This window comes from Sciurus carolinensis, chromosome 7, assembly GCF_902686445.1.
Source record: "Sciurus carolinensis chromosome 7, mSciCar1.2, whole genome shotgun sequence".
Classification (NCBI taxonomy): domain Eukaryota; kingdom Metazoa; phylum Chordata; class Mammalia; order Rodentia; family Sciuridae; genus Sciurus; species Sciurus carolinensis.
In genome coordinates this window covers 251282-273988 of record NC_062219.1, presented here as the reverse complement: position 1 = coordinate 273988, position 22707 = coordinate 251282, and the positions used below count along the sequence as shown (strand labels likewise).

The 22707-nt window shown below is 46.9% G+C and overlaps 1 protein-coding gene across 5 annotated transcripts in view; it reads left to right on the top strand.

The window, feature by feature from the left end:
* Positions 1–22707, top strand: part of Fam120b (family with sequence similarity 120B) — an 80438-nt gene that overhangs the window by 20390 nt on the left and 37341 nt on the right. For all 5 annotated transcript variants that reach the window (XR_007109395.1, XM_047557549.1, XM_047557551.1 and 2 more), the window contains exons 3-6: positions 1727–1907; positions 7699–7800; positions 14191–14363; positions 17710–17802. Coding sequence is in view for 4 of the 5 variants with exons in the window: in XM_047557549.1 (XP_047413505.1) it covers positions 1727–1907; positions 7699–7800; positions 14191–14363; positions 17710–17802 (549 nt within the window). In the remaining variant the exon portion in view is untranslated. The remainder of the gene's footprint in view (positions 1–1726; positions 1908–7698; positions 7801–14190; positions 14364–17709; positions 17803–22707) is intronic.

Genomic DNA, 22707 nt, shown 5'->3' with positions numbered 1-22707 from the left:
AGACATCATGTATACTTGATATTGTCACATGAACACGACAGGCAAGAACTGTGGGAATTCTAAGGAGAGAGACTGTTTTGGGTTAAGGTAAAGGGATAAATTCCCCAAAGAGGTGGAACCAGATCCAGACCTCCATGAGGCCAGCATTTGCTTTGAGTAGACAGAACTTGGGGTTGTGGGAACTCTAAATCATGTGGTGTTTGGAATCTGTTACGGCAGGATGAGTGTGAAGGGAGGGAGGACTGGGGAAGGTGGAATACAGACAGACACCAGGAGTTTGCACTAAATCTGGATGTGATGTAGAACCTTTGAAGAGTTTTTTATTTATTTTATTTTTTATTTTCACACACTGCCCCCCCCCCCGCCATGCTGGGGATTGAACCCAGCACTCTACCAACTGAGCTATATCCCTAGCCCCTTTGAAGAGTTCTGATGGAGGGCCACTAATAAGTATCTGTTTATATGAAGGTCTTTGCTTATCTTTTCTCCCCAGCCCTGTGAGTTAAGCATTACCTTTCTCCCCACCTCCAGTGCTGGGGATTGAACCCAGGGCCTTGCACATGCCAGGCATGTGCTCTACCCCCGAGCCTCTGAGCATCACCCTCACCACTACCCTGGTTTCGCAGATAAGGTACTTGTCCACTTGAAAGTGCAGAGGCATCTCAGCAAGTTCAGAAACAACCTAAACTTACCCACAACCTTTAATTGCTCACAGCATCTGAGAATTACCATTTTTCATTGGTTACACAGCTACAGACCTGGGAATTCCCTCACTTTTCATAGTCAGGGAATTCTCTCACTTTTCATAGTCAGTCTTCATGACTTGCTATTCTTTTACCTGTGAAATGAGGTGGGAATTTGTGCAGTGTCCTTTTCTACCACCTAAGTTCTAGCTACTTCTTGTCTGGATGACTATCATGACCTTTAGGAACATTTCCTGAGCAGCTTTACCCCTTCCAATCCATTTGTCGTGCTATATGTAGAAATAAAGCCCTTTATTTGCACTTTGTAATTCTTAGGACAAAAGCCAGTGGCTTGAATGTGGCCACAGTTCACTGGCATCTGGCTGCTGCCATGACACTGGCTTTGTGTCTTGCTGACATCCTCTCTCCTTCAGCTCTGTAGTGTCACAGTCTTGCACGCGTCCTCCTCCCTCCCGTAAGCTCCCTGCCCCTCTCCTCCTTGATGTGAACTCTTCTTTTTTCTTACAAGTTGGAGGTCATTTGCTCAGAAGTGCTATGTTGTACTCATTCTTTAAGAGAGTTATAGTGGAAAAGTATACGGATTTAAGAGAAGAAAATGACAACTTTTACTTGGAAGCATTTGTAAGTGCTTCATGAATGAAAAAGGACTGGGCTAGACACAGGAAGGTGGAGTAGGTCCTCCAAGGGAAGTGTTGGCAGGCAGGAGGTTCTGTGGCCCTGGTGGAAAATAGTGAGCACATGGCTCCTGGAAGGTCTTGAGTGGACAAAGCAACAATCCACTGCAGAGGTAATGTAGGAAGACTGGTGGACGGAGTGAGACAAGTAGAGGAAAAGTGATATAAATAGAGTTTTGAACTTGGTAGTTCAAAGGAAAGAAAGCAAGTGCCACTTGATGTCATGAGTTTGAGTGGCACTCATTCCTGAGTTCCTTCCCAAAACTGGCATAAAATGAAAGCTATTGACTTTCTGTTTGAAGGCCACTGTTTTTAAGGAGAAATTCATTGTATCTGAATTTTGAACAGGTGGCCAGGATGCATCACGTCCAGGCAGAAAGCTACCTGGTGTACAGCATCATCAGTCGTGGCGAGGTCGAGTGCAGCAGCACCCTGGAGGACGAGCTCGACCAGGCCCTGCCCAGCCAGGCCTTCGTGTACCGCCCTGTCCGCCAGCGTGTCTATGCTCTCCTGCTGGGTGGCTGCAGAGGTGAGAGCTGGAGGGTCTCTCAGTTACAGTTCCACTGGGAGCTGAGAAAGTGAAGTGCATTTTTCCAGGACAATCAGACAATTAAGTAGGTTTTGTTTCTCAGTAAAATGTTGATTGAGAATAATACACCTGTAAATAATTAAGGACCAGTGCCAGGGGACATCTAAATTTAATTAGCAAACTGAATCAGCACTTATTAATGAAGAATGCATTGTTTCTATGCCTTGAAAGGACTTGTGTTTTTTGAAAAATGAACTCTTTCTTATCTAAGGACTACAAATACATTAATATAAGGTAGTGTCTACTTAGATGCCACTCAAACTGATTTTTCATAAAATAATCGTATGCTATCTAATATGTCATTTTAAAATATAAACCCTTAGAGTTTTTACAATTAAGTTTATGTTCTCTCCTATATCTTATATCCATTGAGTACTTAGTCATTGATCAATGTCCAGAATGGTAAAAATGAGAGGACTTGTAACACCAAGTATTAAGTTAATTGGTTCCATAACTCACTATTAGGAATAGTGCATATACGATGAGGATTGTTATGTTATGTTTGAAGGAGTCAGGAGTGTGGAAGAGCCCCGCGTTAGAAACCAGGGATGCGTAATGTTTTTAGTTCTTGTGTGAAGCCTTGCTCATCAAGAAGGAGACTTTGGGCAGGTACTTTATGGTCTAATTGAACAGGGCTTTGGAAAGAGCATCGTTCAAAACTAGGATACCAGTGAAAGGATGCCTGGGGCCCGTTTACCTGACTAAGCACCATTATTTCCAGACATACCAATATTATTAAGATTAATCTATTATTCCACAAGGTAGATATTTGTATCATCTAAAGGTACTGATGTAATTTCCAGGTGAAATAGCTTATCATTCTTTTGGTTTTGGTTTCTGGTGCATGCTAGGCAAGCGCTCTACCACTGACCCACATCCTCCTGTCCTTCCTTTGGGAGGGAGCAGTAGGGTTCTTCCCAGTAGACCCTAGCACCACCAAGCATGCACTGCCTCCTCCTATGTGCTGTGCAGACACAAGAAAGGTGCTTAAGCACAGAAATAAACTCTAGGAGCAAATGTTAGAAATTGGATTTTTTTTTTCTATTTTTTATGTGGCTCTCTGCCCATATTCTTTCTTAACCTGAATGATTATACACTCAAGTGATTAAAAAATATCTTCTCAGGAAAAAATACATTGTAGTATAATATTTACTAGGTATTACTTTCAGACTGTTTGATTAGTGATATTCTTTTCCCCCTCAACTTTGTGGATTTGTACATGAAGTGTACTTTCTTAGAATATGGAAATAAAATGCTGTGGATTTATCTATGGTGGTAACAGTGGAGTGTGCTCTGAGTTTTTTGCCTGGCTTGAGTTATCTTCCATGTGTACCTGAAGGTTCTGTGTGTTCTAGTTGCTGAGTGAAGTGTTCTGTGAATGTCAGTGATATACTGATTTCCTGTTTACTCATTCTCAGTTGCTGAGAGAAAAGGGCTAATAAAATCTCCAGCTATTACCATGGATTTGTCTGTTTTTCCCTTTAGTTCTGTCATCCAGTCCCCTGGTTTCTAATATGAAGTATTTTAAAGCTGTGTTGTTTGGTGCATATACATTGAGGATTGTTACGTTTCTTAATGAATTGACCCTTGTGAAAAATTGAAAATTGGATTTTATCTTATTTTTTAATCTGGAATAGTGTGTTCTGAAGTTGTCTTTGTCTGATATCACTGTGTGCGCTCAACTTTTGTCACTGTGTAGTATCTTTTTTCTGTCATTTTATTTTTAAGGTATTTCTTTATATTTAAAGTGCATCTTTTGTACACAGCATAACCAGCCTAACAATCTTCACCTTTGATTAGAACAGTCAGTCTGTTTGCGCTAGTGTGATTGCCGATGTTCTAGTGTTGCCTTCCACTTTGTTTTTCGCTCTGTACTTTTCCCCTTATTTTCTCCTTTCTTGACTTCCTTAGGATTCGTTGGATGATTTTTAGTGTTTTGTTTTATGCTCTCGTATGGATTATTAGATTTGACTTTTCTCTTATTTTTAGTGGTTGTGCTAGGGTTTACCATCTGTATCTTTAACATTACACTGTAATTTCACGTAGTACCTTGTACCTTCTATGTGAAGTAAAAACTTACCATAGTCTTTTTTTTCTGCCCAGTATTTTTACTGCTGTTTCATATCTTCTATATGTTTTTAAAAACAAATTTGGAATAATCGTAGACTCACAGGAAGTTGTAGAGGTAGCATAGAGATTTCTGTGCACCTTCACCTGGCTTCGTCCTTTTTTGACTATACACATCAAAACTAGAAAGTGACCTGCTGCAGTCACATTGCCAGCACCCCAAGCCTCACACTAACCCTGCAGTATGCACAGGTACAGTTTCACACAGCTTTCCCCATGCAAGGGTTCCTGTGAACCCTTCCACAGGCGAGGAGCAGAGCATTCGCAGACCCTTAGCACCCCTCCCCTGTGGCCGCCGTGCTGCTCTCTGTCTCCTGTTTCTGTTCAAGAATACAGTGGAAAGAATTCTGTGGTATGTAACCTTTGGAGGTTGCACACAGGGTTGGACCCCATAATACATAATTGTTGCTGTTAGTTTAAGCCAGGCAGTCTTTTTCTCTGAAGGGCAGAAAAGTGTTCAGGCTCTGAGGACCACCATCTCTCTCTGCAGCCTAGGTCTGCTGCTGCAGTATGAGAGGCCACCGGGATGTGGATGTGTAAGTGTGACTGCACACCAGCAGATCCCTCTCTAGGGATACACCTTGAATTTTATGACATTCCAGAGTCATAAAGTACTCTCCTTTTTCCCAACCAATTTCTTTCTTTACTTATTTTTTTGGTACTAGGGATTGAACCCAGGGGAACTCAACCTCTGAGCCACATCCCCAACCCTTTTTATTTTTTATTTTGAGATGGGGTCTTTCTAAGTTGCATGGGGCCTCAGCTTCCCAAATTGCTGGGATTACAGGCATGTGCCCCCACATCCGGCTCTAGCCCCTTAACCTTATAAAGTGCATTATTAGCTTTCAGGCTGAATGAAAACAAACAGGCCAGGTGTGGCCTGAATGTAGCTTTCCAGTCCTGTTCTGAACAGCTGCGTTTAAAGAAATCAATACACGAGAAATTCTCTGCTGTCCTCTGCACAGCTCCAGGGTTCCAGCAGTGCTGCCTTCCTTCATCTGAAGAATTTGTGCCACATTGTTGATGGTGCAGCCTCAGATCTCCTGAGTGCTTTTCCCGAAAATTCGTTGTTTTCATCTTTGTTTTTGAGGTTTGGTTTGCTGCATGTGGAACTTCAGGCGTGTTGTTTTGTGTTCAGCATGTTGAAGAGGTCCTGGTGTGTCTCTCGTAGAATGTCAGAGGTCCCTTCCATTGCTATTTCCCTGTCCTTCATCTTTCCTTGAGCTGCCCATAAGAGCTTTCTCCTGGTCTCTGGTTTCAGCAGTTTGATGAAGAAGAGATTTGCAATGTTTGACTTTCTGTTCCCCTGTGGGTTTCTTGAGCTCCTTGGATCTGTGGGCTTTTATTTCCTGTCTTTTTTTGAAAGAAATTTAACCTCCTTTCATCAAGATTTGCTTGTGACTCAGCCCCCTTCACAGCTTCCTCAAGGCTGTCTTTTGACTTTTCATCTGCTTACTCTGTCATCAGCATCTTTGGATGGCATGCTGGAGTGTTTAGGTGCTAGAATGGCTGTTGAGGTCTGTTCTGTTAGCAGTTAATTTTCCAGTTCTTGGAAGTTTCTGCCATAGAGCTGGTAGTATCACCTTGTTCTTCAGGCAGGGCCTTCCTGGATGATCACCTGAGCTTCTGGGGAGTTGGCCACAGGGAGTGCTGCTGTCAGTCACAGGTTGGCCAGCTCCTGGTGGCTCTTGCCTGGGGTGCAAATAGTCCTGTTCTCAGCTTGCCTCGAGGATGCCTGCTGTGTTGCATGCTCCCTGGTGCTCCATCTTGGAGGTCCCAGGGAAATAGCTGGACCTGCACACCCAGGAGGCTGTTGTCTGGACACTGCCTCTGTCAGAAACAAGGGAATTGTTGGTTCAGCATTGCTTTCCTCTCCCAGTCAGTCTGGCACTACCCAGTGCCCCATACATGGATGCAGTTGCTTTTGAGTACAGCCCGTTCTAAATATCTACTCAACAGGTGACTTTTCAGATATGTGCAAAAAATAGCATAAGAACTGAGGCCATACATGATCATAGACTAAGGCAATAATATAAAAATGTCATAGAACCATAAGGACAAATACAGTTTTTTTGAAAAGTTGGGAGATTATTACCAATTGGAACATCCCAGTCATGAAGGGATGACTTGTTGCTCCTTCTCTTTGCCTCTGCCCAGTGCACCCTTCCCCTACTCGATCTTGCCAGTGAGGACAGGGAGCTGATACTTAAGAACTCGTGTGTGCATGTGGTCTAGGCAGAGTTCATAGGTGTGACTCTGGACTTGGGATTGAAAATACTGTTATCCAAAGAGTCAGGCTAGATGAGAACATTGTCCACACAAGCTCATTCTTTGTAGATGCCCACAGGGCTAACATTTCCTCCTCTTCTACCCAGATGCTGCCCTGGCCTTTTGTTCCTCTTGTGTGATTTACCTGTTATGAGGTTGTAAGGACTCCATGAAGAAGTGCAGGATGTGTGTCTGCTGTGAGGCCAATGAGGGCCAGCTGATGTCTGGAGCTCAAGGAGGCATGGGCTAGAGGCACACCTGGAGGCCTAGGTCTGTACCAGGGCAGGACCAAACCCCGAGGACCCCAGCTTTAGGAATGGTCAGGAAGAGAGCAGCTTTACAGTGGAGGAGCTGAAGTGGGAAGGAGCCCAGGAGGGAGGTAGGTGTTGATGGGCAGCGACAGATGCAGAGAGTGGAATCGTAAGGAACACAGCATCCACTGGGTGCCACCGCAGCACCATTTCAGTAAGCAGAGTGGGGCGAAGCTGGACTGAGGTTGTGAGGGCAGTGATCAAGGTGTCGCCTTCCCAGGCCAGCGGGAAGCGGTGACCCCAGAGGGACACAGGGACTCAGAGACGTGAGGAGCTCAGGGGAGAGGCCCTGGAGATAGGAACAGACCCTGCACTGAGTGAGGGAGCCAGCAGCCCTGGGGGCAGGAGGGAGGCGCCATGCAAGTGCCACAGGCTGATCCGGTTACTGTGGAGAGCCCCATCCTCTGCACCTGAGGGTTTCGAGACAGGCAGGGGTACTGAGTAGAAAGTGCCCTTCATGTTGGCATGCTAAGTGAGGTCAAGCCAAATTTTCCTGCAGTTCTTCTTCTGTTGTACATAAACCCCTTTGTTCTGGATTGTTGTACCAATTTTTTTTTTTTTTTTGGTACTGGGAATGGAACCAGAGGTGCTCTACCCCTGAGCTACGTCCCCAGCATATTTTGTTTTTTGAGACAGGTTCTCACTAAAGTTGCTGAGGCTAGTCTCAAACTTGTAATCCTCCCACCTCAGCCTCCTGAGTTGCTGGGATTACAAGTTGGAGCCATTGTGCCTGGCTTATTGCATCAACTTTTTGCAGTCTATTAAAGATCGAAAGAACTCTCCTCTCCCAGCAGTTTTCTCTCAGTTTTTCTGCCATCTGAGTAAAGCGGGAAGGGACCTGGCAAGTTCGCTCCCTAGGTTCTGGCTATCCTTGAAATGAGGGCTACCCTCAGGCCGAGGAAGGAAGCAGCTGTTGATGCCTCGGCCATGCCAGGTCCCCTAAGTGAGAGGACCACTCATGGGGCAGACACGTGTCCACAGACCAGGTTGGCCTTCTGCCCCTCTGACCTGCTGTCTCTCCTCAGATGACACCAGCGCTAGCCCGGCTGTCAAGGAGTGGTTCGTGTACCCTGGGAACCCGCTGCGGCACCCGGACCTCGTCAGGCCTCTGCCGATGACCATTCCAGGTATCGATAGCCTTGGTCTGTTCACTGTGGGATGCAAGTCAGGAATGGGTCTGTGGTGCTGCACACACACTGGTGTTCCTTCCAGCCCTCCGCCTGAGATGGGCATGTCACACTGGTAAGGTATCCAAGCACTAGAGGGCAGGGTGCTGGCCCCGTCTGTTGTGGGCTTTGCTTTTCCCTCTTTCTGCTCAAGATCTAGAGCAGTGAAAGAGAAGACATGGGGCCACTGCTGCCCGGTGCCCTGACTACCTCACAGGTGCCCCTCAGCAAGTGCCCCTGAATTTACAGGGTAGAGTTCCTGACATTCTGCTTGAATAAGCTTTTGTCTTCAGAGCCATATTTTGATGAGGGGTAGTACTAGAAAGGGGGGATCGGAGGGGATCAAGGAGGCTTATTGGATCTGGAAAAGTAAGTTTTCTTTTCATGACCAGTACCTCACAGCATAGTGAAAGGGAAGGAAAAACAAAGGTCATGAAAAATCAGCTGAAGTGAGTCCAAAGGGCAGCCTTTCTCCACACACGTCTCTGTATCTGAACATGGTCAGGGCACCCAGCAGTTGGGCTGTGTCCTGTGTATTGACAGCCCTGGAGGAGGAAGGGTGGCCCATGTCATTATTTCAGAAAAAAAAATTTTTTTTCTAAGATTTTGATACTCTATTTGGGTATTTATCAAATTCTCTGGCATCACCACTTTACATTCTATGATAGTGTGTTTTACCAAATATGGATCTGAGCCTTCCAAGTAGTTTTTTAATAAGCGAAATTACACTGGGACAAACATTGAGAAAAGTTATTGTAAGGCATATTTCCTTGTTCTAGACTTGATGGACTCAACTCTAAAAAAGAAATTATAACAAAAGTAGATTAAAGCACCTTGACATTTGTTTGTACAGCAAGGAGAATTTTTTACACGGTAGCCAAAATGATTTTCCAAAGTGCTTTGTTATGCATGTAATTTCCATCTTATAGTATCTTTCCAAAAGTTACGTGGAAATGAATTTATTACGGTTTTCCTCATGGTTTGAATTAGAATGTTTGTTCATCGTATCTTGAGTTAATTTTAAAGTCCACCTTGACTCTAGAAGTCAGGTAAGTATCAGAGAAATTCCTTTTGGTGTTCTTGAAGGCATTCTGCTTGTTGCCTAGAGCTGCATATGATGTGTGCAGTGCCTTGGACCACGGCTGCCCCAGAAGGCTTGGATCAAACACCTGCATACCCCAGTTAGAAAGCTACCACTGCTCCAGAAGGCCTTGGCTCAGATACCTGCATACCCCATAGTTAGAAAGCTAAAAATAGGACTTTGAACTTCTGTGGCAGGTGACTTAGATGAATGACGGTTTATGTTGATGTTGATATGATCAATAAAAAGACAAGATCTCAACATCTAAATGCTTTTCAGTGGGGATGCAGAATGTTGTGGAATGGTCTTGTTCTAGAGGGGCAGGCAGTGTTCATTCCCCATCACAAGCGTTCTTGCCTGTGTGGTGCTGGGTAGCAGTGGTGGGATCCTGTACACTGACCTCTCCTTCCCTGTCAGGAGAGCTTGCAAGGTGCTTTGCCTCAGGCTCTGCTCATGGCCAAGCCAGGCAGGCGGCAGTGCTCCCCTCAGATCTGAACAGGTTCCTGTCCTTGAGGTAATCTCGTTAAGCACTGCACTTCTCAGGAAGTCCACACCATGCTGTTGAAGCAGCACCTATGGTTTAATGCCTGTTTTCTTGCAGAATGTCTGAGAAGATTGTTACAAAGTGAAATGAGGTGCAATATTTGTCTCATTCTCATTTATGATCAAAGATCACAGTGCTGTTTTCTTATGTTGGCCTGTTTCTGAATGTTTTCGACCTGATGTTTATTGCATGCAGTCAAGACAGTCTTGGGCTGGGAACATAGTTCAGTTGGTAGGCCCTGGGTTCAATCCCCAGCACCGCAAAAAAAAAAAAAAAAGAAGTCTTATTAGGTCTTGGGGACTCCTATGAGTGTGTGCGCTTGCTGAGGCATGCTAGTGTGGTGGCCAGTCTCTGGAACTCCCTCGCTTGGAGGAGTCTTAGAGTCTCAGTAGTTGTTTCTCTCCCATTTATAAAAATAGCATGATGCTTTATCGAATAAATGTGTTACAGATATATCAGAGCCTAAGGCAAGGCTGCATTTTGTGTCATGCACTATTTCTAGCCACAGCCACTGTTTTGAAGGCGTTAGGTAGAGGCAGTATAGCATGAAATTAGACAGCTTACTCATGTAAGCACAGAGTTCAGGGACATTGAGGTGCTAGCAGTTGACTGTTTATATCTGAATCAATTATTTTGCTTGTTCTAAGTAGGCTGATGCGGTTCATCTGGTTGAGTAAAGATTCACTTTGCATGTGACTAGTTAAGGGGTTTTATTTAATTTATTATGGCCAGATATGCTCTCTCCACAAAGATAGAGTGAATATTAATTTTAATTGAACTTGTGAGTTCAATTAAACTTCCACACATGAAATTAAGATATGAGAGAGACGAAAGTTCTAGGAGTTTCAGTCTTGCATCCTGAGTGAACATACCTAGGAGTATGTGTGGGAATAGCCGAAAGATCATAAGATGGCTAAGAACCAGCTTCAGAGGCAGTTCCTTCCACAGCACAGCAGTGCTGTTTCTGTGGAAGCTCAGTGTTGTCATGCCATAAGCCTCCCTGATGGAGTCCCAGCAGTGTCTCTCCCACAGCCTCTGGGTCTGCATCCCTCCTGAGAGGCTCTCTGTGCTTGTGTTTGCACTGGAACTCTCACCAGGTTACATGAGGAGTGAGTGTGACCATTTCCAGGCATGTGTGCACATCAGAGTGCGTGTATGTCTGAGAGTACATGTGTGCAGTACTCTACTGAGTTGATCAGCCTTCCAATTCTGATCAAAGTTTGCTTCTTCTAAACTAGAACTGTGTTTCCGTTCAGTGGTAGTCTCAGCGAGGTTGGTGATTGCAAGTCATCCAGAGGTTGGCCAGAGTGAACCATTTTTCTAGAGTAGCTTTCTCTGGAAGAGAAGTCATCTAAATGGTCATCAAAAAAATGCATACCCTACCCTAGATGATAACTAGAAAGCTGTCAAAGAAATAATTCTGTGCAGTAGGTTGAACCAGCTTACTGCATTGAAGAAGACACGTGTACTTGTAAGTAGGCCTGTTTGCAGAGTCATCAGAGGGTACCATGTGTTGTGGAGATGTTCTGTCTGTGGCATCAGACGGTGGGGACCAGGGAGTATTTGAGGTCCTCCTAGAGACCCAGGACTCCTAGAGGAGGCGATGGAGAGGTCTTGTCTCTGACATTCATCTGTACAGAGTCATTCCTTGTTTCCTGACCAAGCAGGCAATTGATTGAACATGGCATGGCAATCCTCTGATATTAAGAAATTTGTACGTTCTCCACTTCATTGAAGACTAGTTTATTATGAGGAAGCTACCCTTTTTTTTGTCTATGTAAATGATCTTTAGCTTTTCTAAAGGGTGAAGGGTGTTGAGTGGCTTTTAGACTTAGTTTCAGAATCTTCTGGCCCCTTTTTAAAACACCATTGCTCTCGATCCCTGCGTTTCTAATGATGGACAATGGGATGAAGCCCCACCTTTTCACATGAGTTCCTGGTGTTCCCTGCTGTGGCTATTGTTCTCATAAAAAGCTGGGGAGAGGAAAACAGAACCCCTCAATTCCTTAAGTTGTTTACCAGCTTTTTTGTTCACAGCCTCTGAAGGCTGAGAGCTAAAGAAGCGAGCTCATGACCCTGAGTTCTGGGTTCCCTGTGAGTTCCCGAGTGCCCCTGAGGGTCACACGTTGGGCTGTGGTGAGTGCCACTGCCTCCCCTGTGATGCAGGTACAGACGCACATGCAGCCTCTTGCTCCTGCACACCTTTCCTGTGCCCACCTGGGCTGCTCTGCCTCACGGTGTCCCTCTCCCCGCTCCTGCAGTCAGCTCCCACTGCAGCCAGAGTCCTCTTTCAAAGCCCAGACCTGAAGATGGTGTTCCTTGGGGCTTATCCTCAGTTGCTTCCCGTTGCGGACCCGGTTCCCTTCCCACTCAGCACTTCTGTCTTCAGTCTCTGCTTGCTTGCTTCTTGGTGGCAACCTCACCACAGTTGGTTAGTGTGATTATTTGGCTGACTCCTGGCTCCTCTGGACTGAGCCTCTGAGGTCGTCACAGAGTCTTGTTCCCAGCCGTCTGCGGCACCCGAAGGACTCAGCCTTCACAGAGACTCTCGTGACAACAGGTGGGGGTGGGAAAAAGCAGGTAAAAAAATGGACTGGTTTGTATTTCTTTGTCTCCTTTCACTAGACATTTGGAAATCTTTACCTTAATATTCAAGGCCATCTCTTGGAGTTTTGTCCTGGAGGGAGTGAATAAAGGGCTGAGTGAGTGCTGTCACTCATGGTCATCCATCACTTCCACTAGGTTTTGTGTTCAATGCCTGTGTCTAACAAAAAAAACAAAAGGTGGTGTCCCCATCTCTGCTCCGATCTGACTTGGCACACAGCTGTGCTCCCAGGTATTTTATATACTTGAAGGAGGTCTGAAGCAGTGTTCCCAAATCTGGTGGCATCTGGGTAGGAGGTTATTTTTATTTTCTTCTTTATGTTTTTTGTTTTCAAAGAATGTTTACGATGTCTGACTTTTGTAATAAGAAAAAACGTTTTCTAAGTAGTGTACATTCAATAGCTGTGATAGTAGAGACTCTCCTGCCTTTGTGTAGTGGGTCAGGTAGCAAATGTGTTAGGTCCCTTGGGTCGCTGTCTCCTCTTCTTGCCCTGTCATGGAAATGCAGAAGTAGCTCTGCACAGTGCACAGGGATGAGCACGTCGAAATTGGAATTACATGACATTTCGTTGTGTTAGGAAGTATTAGTTTCCTTTGATCCCCACCTGCTTGGTACCAGGGATTGAACCCAGGGGCACTTCACCACTGAGTCACATTCCCCAACCCTTTTTATTTTTTATTTTGAGACAGGGTCTCAGTAATTTGCTTGGGGCCTTGCTAAGTTGCTGAGGCTGACTTTGAACTTGAAATCTTCCTGTCTCAGCCTCCTGAGCCACTGGGATTATAGGTGTGCACCACTGCACCTGGCTGTCCCCCACCCCCACCAGTTTACCAACCATTTGAAACCGTGGAAACAACTTTTGGCTTGCAGATGTATGAAAAGAGATAGCAAGTGGATTTGACCCAGGGGCAGCAGCCTGTCCTAGAGGAAGGTGACCCCTGGGAATGTGATCCTGAGGTGTGCTTGCGGACACCTTGGAATACTCACTCTTAAGTACAAGTGCCAAACATGCCTTAATTATCTTTAGCATTTTTTTCTCACAAGAGGAGAATGTTTTTTCTCTCCAAAATAAATGGCAAAAAAGCTTTTCTGGTGGAGGAGACACTTAAGGCTTTTCAGAAATACAGTGGCCTAGATTCAGGTGTGCGTGGTGGTAGGTTGTTTGCCTAGCGTTTGTGAGGCCCTGAGTTTGATCCCAACACCACAGGAGGAAAAAGAAATGCAAGCGATTTGCTGAGTGCCTCACTTCTGAGGATGGGAGAGGGCCCGTGAGAACACTGGACAGTGCAAGGGACAAAAGAGAGCTAGGTCTTCCTTCTGAGACCCTGGGCTCTGGAGCCATTTGGTTAACACTTTTGTTTCTTGGTAAACACGGGGGACCTTGTGCAGCAGTGGCCCTGACAGGATGTCACGACTGCTGGGCATCGTGATTTCTCACCGGCACCTTCCTGTTTGCTCAGGGTGGACACAGCTGCCCGTGTCCACTGTGTCTCACCTACATTCACTACTGCTTGTCCTGATTTAAGTAGACGAGTAAGGATTTCTTTTGACTTTTAAATAAATGTATGTGTACAGTATAGAAATGAAACACTAAAAATTACATTGTAGGAATTCGTGTGTCTGGGAGTTCAGGGCAGGGGTTTTCTAAAGAGTGGCGTTAAGATGCCCGCATGCTGGCTTGCAGACTCCCACGTGCTGCCCCCAAGCAGAATGCCACACAGATCCCAGGAAAGCGTGTCTCGCAGTGCTGCAGCCAGTTCCGTGGCACTTCGCACAGCACACCCAGCCCTTGCCTCCCTGGAGCCGCATGGGGTTGGAGTCTTCTCAGAAGCAGTGCCTCTAGCAGTGGGAGCCAGGGTCCCAGCTTCCCACGGAAGAAGGTTTTCAGTGAAGTACGTGTGCCGGCCCTTCAGGTTTTGTTTTCTTTTAAAACTGGGAACCTGTGTTCCTATTTGAATTCCAGTTTCTTTTAAACTTTGAGGCCCCAGGTATATAAGGAAGGAAGAGATGTTTGCACTTGCTGTGTTTCCAGAGGAAACGTGTTGTGGTTTGGTACTGCAAACAAGAAGAGTAAGTATGCTTTTTTCTTCTTTTTTTTTTTTTTTTTTTTTTTTTTTTTAGGGGGAACACCCAGTCTGAAATTCCTGTGGCTGAACCAAGAGCCGGCAGTGCAGGCCCGGCGTTTGGATACACTCCTAGCGTGCTTCAACCTCTCCTCCTCAAGAGAAGAGCTGCAGGCCATTGAAAGCCCACTGAGAGCTCTGTGCTGCCTCTTGATCTACCTCTTTGTCCAGGTAATGCTGTTTTGTTTCTCTAGCTGTAGCTGTTCTTCACTCCGGCCTGTCTTTCCTGGGGTGCTCTGGCTGTCCCTGGGGTATCTTTCCCCAGTGTCTCTTCCATGTGACACTGTTAGTCTTTTGAGTTGCTCACAGAACAAGAAAGCTCTGTGGTCAGTTGGAACCAAGGGCCCTCTCTGCTCTAAACTTAAGGGTCGTGGTGCGTGTAAGTCAGAGGCTTTAGAAAGGGTGAGATGCTTTGGTTAGACTGTCTCAGGCTGTCACACCTGCCTCTGGTCCTCCTGTGTTTGGCAGGTGGTTTCTGCTCCTGGGTCGCATAGAGTGGAGGGTGGGAAGTGTCTGGCTTCTCCCTTGGTCTCTCTGCTTCTGGGCAGTTCCTGCAGCTTCCCCAGGTCCTTTTCTTTATCCAAACATGTTTCCTGAGTACGTACCTTCCTTTTCCAGTCTGCAGATGAGATAATAGCAAGAGCTGCTTTCTGGCGTTATTGGGCAGCCACATTCTAGAGTATGTGAAATGTTTTGTAGAAGTGCCAGTAAGATGTCCACTGATGTCAGTGCTTATCCTTGTCACTAATGTTCTCCTGCCCTAAGGAACTTGTGTGGCCTTGGCCAGATCCTTCACCTTAGTGTCACTCAGCAAGTTGGTCTATTTCTTCTTCAGTAGTTTTACACTTAATCTATTTAAGAAAATCATAAAAGCCAATTAAAAGGTTTTTCCTCGTTGTTTTTTCCCTTGTGATCATGTTAGACGCCTTGGCAAAGGTGTCTCCTTCCGGCACTTGTCTTCAGAAACATATTCCTGCTTGTGGTGCATGTCCCTTGTGCAGCTGTTAAGACTGTCACCAGCCCCGTGGAACCTGTCAGGCCCCCCGTCCCTGACACCCTTCCTCCGGGGTAGGTCTGCCCTGGCATGCACCGATCAACTTCCGTTGTCTAGAGTGGAATGTCTAGCAGTTATTGGTTGTTTTTGAGAAGCTTCCCTATTGTGGGGTTCTACCTGTACACCAACTTTCCTTTTGAAGTGTCCTCTTGACTCTGCCCATCTTGTAGCTACCTTTTTGTAAAAACATGATATGGTTAAACAGCTCCTCTGTTACTGGTTTTATAGCATATACTAGTAAAAACTTTAGTTTTTGTTACTATGTTGAGTAGAACACATCTTTGTATAAGACTTAGTAAAGCATGAATTAATGTAGATGTCAGGATTTTGTAATATTTAAGTGTTAAAACATTTCTTTTGGTATGCTTGTTAACTGTCCATCCGTATATTATTGTTTACTTTTTACTATCCAGTTTTCATTCATCTTGAGCCATGGTGAGGACTAGGAAACAGCAGAGAGCCAGGGATGGACCTTCCTCACCTGTGCAGTGAGTGCTTTGCTCTCGGTGCTGGGCGCAGTGGAGATGAGCGCGTCGAGCTGCCTCCTCCACAGTGGAGGTGGCTTTTTGACCCATTGCTGGTCATCCTGCTCTGCCCTTCATCGTGCAGGCAGAAAGAGTCCAGCATCCCAGAGCGGAGCCTCACGTCACACTTCATTGATACCTGAAGCAAGGCAGCAGGAGGAGAAGGATTCCACCCTGTCCAGACCAGGACTTCTCACCAGCAAGTGGATGTGGCAGCTTGACTGCAAGAGAGGGGCTGAGTCAGAACTTTCCATAGCTAGAAACCAGCAGAAAGACACGGGGTGTCCTTTTGATGGTGGGAAGGTGCTGTGCTTCTAGTCATAAGGATGATGACTCTCAGACTAGGAGGCTAAAAGGTACATTTGTGAAAATATTAGTTTCGTGTAATTACACTTCAGTTAGGTATTTTGATGTGCATTGTATGGAAGCTGCAGAAAGTTCAAACTAAGACCTCTCGTTTGGGCAGGTCTTCCAGTTAACAGCAATGACAGAAGACCCAGGACTCATCTGAGGAAGCAGCAGACTTGCTACCTGTTCTAGGCAGTCCGTAGTAGAACAGATGCCTCATAAGGTGTGCTGTCCAGTGAGAACCACTGTTGCCAGTCTGGAGGTTGGACTTGCCGCCTGACTGTGGGGAGTCTCACACTTGGCAGAGCAGTGCCCTTCTCAGAGTCTGCTGGTGCAAGATGAGCCTGTCAGAGTGACGATGGCCAGAGGTGGAGTTGCTCATGAGCTAGCCTCAGTCTGAGCAGAGAGGTGGAGCTCGTGCTTGGCCTTTCTTCTAAGATTGACATCCTTTTTCTTGGTCATGAATACCGTACATTTGCAGCTGTTTCTCTGAAATAATTATATTACTGTTCTTAGTGTAAAGGTGACACTACTTTGGAGTAAGCATTCAACATGCCTAGATCTCAGCAACAGCCCATCTGCCTGGTGGGGTGGCACATGCCGGAAGCTCTGTGTGGTCTTTCCAGTGTTGTGCCATGGCTGGGGTCTCTCAAAGTTATGTGGGCCACTTTGCTGGGAGTGGACATGCCCGCATTTATTACTCAGGAAGGATCAGGGACATGGGTCTCCTTGTTCACTGTTGTGCTTCTTTCCCCAAGCCTGTGCTTGCCACAGCGTGCTCCTCTCCATCTGAAAAGCGCCCTTGCGTTCTTGTGTAGTAGTGGAGTCACTCGGTAACTGGGTAGTGCAGCTGCACGAGGACAGGGCGGTCTCAGGTGTGTGTCAGGTAGGAGAGATGCAGAGGCACCATCTCTCTGCTCTTCGGGCCTTCTCATCACCATGGCTCACTTGAGACCCAGCTTTCCCACTCTCTCTCTCTCTTTCCCTGGTTTCTCTGTCTCTTCTTTACACTTTTGTCTGACCTTTTGAACCCACAAAATGGGAGGGCTCATGCTCTGGGACTCTGGTTTACTTTAAACTGGGACCCAAGAATACAGCTCTCTCCAGGTTGTCAGAGTTGGATGTGCTCCCTCCTGCTGCCCCTGCTCAGCCTAGCTGTGGTGCTGTCTGCAGAGCCTTGCGTGGTCTGTTTGGTGTGGCCCAAGGTGCTTGCCATGTTGTTCTTGATTTGACCTGGTTGGCACCTCCTGATCACTCCCAGACATTCTGGGCTTTTTTTTTCCTGGCTGGAGAGGAGCCAAGCCTTACTGTGAATCCAGGTTCCCCTGTCCGGCTTGACCTGAGTTGTGTGCGCAGCTGAGGACACCAGAGAGCTTTGAGCCAGGGGTTGTGGATGGAAAGCAGAGCAACTCTGCTTTCCTGCAAGCGGGCCTTAATACTGCCCCAGCGTATTTTGCGTTGTGCACCCATGTGTATGACTACATGTCTTTCAATGCATGTGTGTGCATGCCCACGTTCAGAGATTGAGATTTACTTACAGAAGTCTTGGATTTTTCTTGTGACCTAATGCTGGCCTTTCTGTTCCTTTCAGGTGGACACACTCTGCCTGGAGGATCTGCATGCCTTTGTTGCCCAGGCCTTGTGCCTCCAGGGAAAATCGGCTGCGCAGCTCATGGACCTGCAGGTACAGACTGTACCAGCCAGGTGTCGTGGTCCTGAGATGGTTGCTCTGTGACCAGATGCCATGTGCTTCCATCCCTTCCCCTTTCAGTGGTATTCCAATGGACAGCTTCAGGAATTGTGTACGCTGAGGCTGTCACGAAGCAGCAGCTTGTCTTCACCTGCTGCATGACTCTGGAATGGGCCCCAGCTTGGTGGTCTCACGGTTTTGGAGAAGAGCTCACTGGGCTCTTGGTCAGCATTACTGGCATGGGGAAGTAGCACCTGTTCTGTGCATCTGTGTACATACTGCGTGTACACATGTGTGGACTGAACACGTGCATGCTTTTTCTTGTCATTATTTATTAATGCAGTGCAGCAACTATTTTTATAGTGTTTATACTGTGTTAGATGTTACATGTAGTCCAGAAAGGATTTAAAGCACACAGGGGCAAGGGCACAAGTATGGAACATATAGAAGTGTTCCATAATCTCAAACATGAACCTGAGCATCCACGGGCTGTTGGTGTCCAGGGAGCCCTAGAGCCAGTGCCCTGCAGGTGGTGAAGGATGGTTATTCATCCATTTGTTTACACACATAGAATCACCCAGGATAGGAAATAAAGAAATACAAGCCCTGAACTGCAGTAATTATATAAGGAGAATGGGAAGAAAGGAAGAGAAAAGGGTACTTCCAGTTAGCAGAGATCAGAACCTGGCTCTGTGCTGTGCGAAGGACAGTCCTGTGCGTGCTGGGCACTGCAGCTGGACCTGAGAGGAGCATGAGTTTGCCCTGGAAAGCCAGGCACGTCTTCCCTGGTCTGCAGGTTCAGTGTGACTGGCTGCATGGGCTTCCGGCCATGATTCTGGGAACATGCCTGCTTTTCGCCCTTGAAGTAGAGTCATGCTAATGTGGTGGATCATAGTCTGTGTGAAAACACACATGCGCACACACACACACACACTCAGGCATGTTTAAGGTTCGAGTGATTACCTTTACTCAAAGTAAGTAAGTTGCGTACTCAAGCACAGAGTTGTAACACACCAGGAACTCTCCCCTCTTCAGATGCCTGGGGGACAGGTGCTTGCATCGTGGCCTCTGAGGGGCCTCTGCCAGGGCCAAGGAGTGACTGACTCTGGTGCCCTGGCTGGGCAGTGTCTTAGCGTGCCCTGATCCATGTATTCTGGACACTGGTGTTTATTGCTCACTTCCCTAACCCTGCCTTTGTGAAGCTGGAGGAGTCATGAGTGCTGGTTCAGGGTTCTGCCTGTGCTCTGTAACTTCTAACTCAGGTGAGCTGCCTGCTGTCTCAGAATTAAAAAGGGAGTGATAGCTACCTTATCCACCCCACAGTACTTCGTAGTGATCTGATGTTTGATCAGAATAAATTCCTCTGTAAAACAGGTTTGTGGTTGTTAGGTGTGACACGTGCTATAGCCTCATTTGGTCAGCCCTGGTGCCTGCACTCCAGTGCCCAGTGTGCAGTGACCATCTAAAATTCCCTTCCCCCCACCCCCCGGGAAGACCAGCAGAGCTCCTCTAGCTTTCTCTGCCTGCCACTGGTCTCTGTACAAGAACGCCCTACCCCTGCAGTTTTGTCCCCCGCTTCTTTCCAGGTGGAAGACTCCCCACACGGAAAACTTCTGGATCCTTCTCTTCACACTGAGAGCTCAGTGAGCTGGGGTCTCCAGGGAGAGGCCAGCCTTCTTTGCGTGGCCACCCATCAAGACGTTCTAGGTGGCATTTTGACTGCAGAATTAAAAGGAAAAGAACACTAGTTGATGTTCAGAGAAATCCTGTCACAAAACCAGAGTTGTGCCCAGTGGAAAGCGACCTATGGGCATGGATGGGCTTCTTCTGCAAGGAAGGCGGTTCTGGAGCACAGGCAGCACCCTGGTGCTGATGTGTGTGGAGCAGAGTCCCTTCAACCCTGGGCATTTTGAAGGGCAAAGAGGAACATGGAGAACAGGGAGCTGGGCACTGACATGTCCAGGCTGGCACAGCACTAGCTCTAGTTCTGCGGGCCTCACACTAGGGCTCAGCAGTCATCTGACACCAGCTTTGCTGTGACACTTTGCAGCCATCTGAACCTGGCTTTCTCACAGCCTGCACTAACTCTTGAAACTTCTTGTTGTGATCTCTGTTAGGTGAATTGAGACTGCCTCCTGGTAGCTTCAAGTTTCTAACAATCCGTGAATCTCCATGATTCACACACATTCGAAACTTTCACACTCTGACAATTTGGGCTGTAAAGAATCTAGGAATGATTTGGAAGATCACTTAAAATGTGTCATCTTCACTATTCGCTACAAAGTGTCAGGGCTGCTCTCAACCCTTGATCAAGGGCTCTCAATCCTCTGATCAAGGCCCTGGGGCTCAGCCCCTCCTGCAGCTTCCTGTGTTCATCCTGACTTCATCTGTTTTGCTGGTTCCGCCCCTGCCGGGGGATCTCTGGTGCCTTCAACCTAGGACGGTGCTCTCCTCCAGCAGTGCTTCCGCTCCTGGACCCTCTCTGGTCTTCAGGCAAGCCTTATGACATGGGTGTATATTCTCCCCTCCTTCATTCCTCCTGCAGCCCCTCCCAGTGAGGATCCTGCTTCCCCTTGCACAGAATTACTGAGCAGAAGTTAAAAGCCCCTTCGGTGCCCCTCCAGTGCCCCTCCAGTGGACGCCCAGTCTGCTGCACCTCTGGGGTTTCTTCCACTGAGCCTGTGCTCTTTCTACTTCTCTGTTAATCTTGGTCTGAGGGTGCCAACTGGCCCCCCTCGACACCTCCTGAGGCCAGGTGGGTTTGGAGCATGTCCTGGACTGGTTGTTCTGTGGGGTCTGAGGGCAAGACGCTGAGTGAGCTGAATGCCCACTTGTGGTTTTCATGGTCCACTCCTCTGCCAGACTGTGTCCTTTTGGAAGGAAGGGGCCCATATTTTGCTCCTCATTATTTCCAGTACCCAGTACACTGCTAAAGATCATTGACCTCTGCAACTGAAAGGTACATCAGCAATTGCTGAGATGGGCATTGTCCCTCTGGTCCAGTCATGTGACTGTGTGATTACTTGCAGTGCTGCATGAAGCTGCCTTTGCAAATGTCCCCTTGACCTTCCCTCTGGGTTCCCAGCAGTACCTGGGAAGAACTGATTGTGGGGTGTGGCAGTGACCCTGGAATCTCAGCAAAATCAGTGGAGAGTGCCCGTCCTTCCTCGAATTGCTCACTCCATTGCATGGAAATGTTGCAGGCCTGTCGACTCTTAGTAAAGCCAGGAGCCCCTTTGCACATGTGGGTGTGGATCACTGGAATAATTTTGGGATTGCTTGATGGGATCCTGAGGGAGAAGACCATGCTACATCCCTGTTGCCCGGACTCGTGTTAGTTGAGCAACTGCATTCTGCCCATGTCCTACGGTTCCCACCTGTTGGCTTCCATACTAATTTCAACACCTTCGTGTGAAAGAAACTGTGAGCACTTTGAGGCCGTTTGGATTTTGAGACCAAATGTCATAAAGCCTTGGGAGGCATGGGTCTGAACAGCTGTGCCAGCGAGTCAAGGAAGGATTGCAGATAGCACCTGGGGCTTTTTCAAGGTGCCGAGTGAGCTGAATGCTCACTTGTGGTTTTCATGGTCCTCTCCTCTGCCAGACTGTGACCTTTTGGAAGGAAGGGGCCCATATTTTGCTCCTCATTATTTCCAGTATCCAATACACTGCCAGTGAACATTGACCTCTGTGTCCATCTGCTGCCTGGTCTCACAGTGTCCTTGTCTTGGCAGTTGGGCATCTGTGGTGGTCTGGATCATGCAACCTTGGCCTTTTAAAACTATAGGTGGGTCTTGGACCTCACCCTTAGATTTTGTCCCTGTTTTCAAGTAGCATCTGAAAAAAGAAATTGTAAGCAGTGTTTTCAGTGATACAGGTGCTGCACTGTGAACGCGGGGGTCCACTTGTGGGACAGATTCTTTCTCAGAAGGAATTATCTCCAAGAGTTATTTGCAAAACACTGGAGCTGGCTCTTCCCCAGCTGGAACCATGAAAAGGAGACAGGCTTTTTCAAGCCCAGCAGGATTATAGAAGTATGGCCATTTAGTACTTCAGGTGGACTGATTGGGGTAGACTTGGTCCCCATGGGAGAATAACTGCATGCTGCCCAGTCAGAGATCTGCTTCCAGTAGAGAGGCAGTGATGTGTTTCTTCATCTCTGGGTGAACTTCCTTGGGGGCTAAATCTATTAAGGAGAAAGAAATAAATAATGTGGAATGCACCCTTTCGGTGAGGTCCAGAGTCCAGACTTGGAGATACGCTGAAGTCTCTCTCCATTGGTTACAAGGGACACTGCATTGCAGCTGCTGGGAATCAGGTAGGGGTAGCTCCAGAGCAGCTTTGTGAGGTGAGACGGCGTCTGCCACACTGTCTCACTTGCTCCCAGGGAGGGGACGATGGAGAAAGGATGTGACCTGGGGGATGGGTGGTGGCCTCGCTGGAACCTGCAGGAGTGGGAGGGCACAGGTGAGGCTCCCACAGACTGACTGCGTGGGTGAGTGACTGGTGGCATAGGGTGGACGTCCTCTCCTCAGAGGGGTGGTCCATTGGGATCAGGTTTTACCAGGGAACTCATAGTCCATGCTGACAGAAGCAGAATGCCTTGAAAGTGACAGGACTTTTAAATAGTTGTGTGAGCAGAGAAGATGACCAGTGGATCCCTACTCAGATTAGGTGAGCAGATGACAAAGATAAAACAATAATTAGTTTGGGGGTTTTTTGTTTGCTTTTACGTTCAATCTTTTAAAAAAATTTTTAAGTTTTATATTCTGTCACATATGTTATGGACATGTATATTATTTAAATACAGAATTATAAACAATTTTGAAAACAAATATATGCATTACTTAGAAATTATGGTGTAATCACTCTTCTTTAAAGAATATAGTTTTTACTGTAC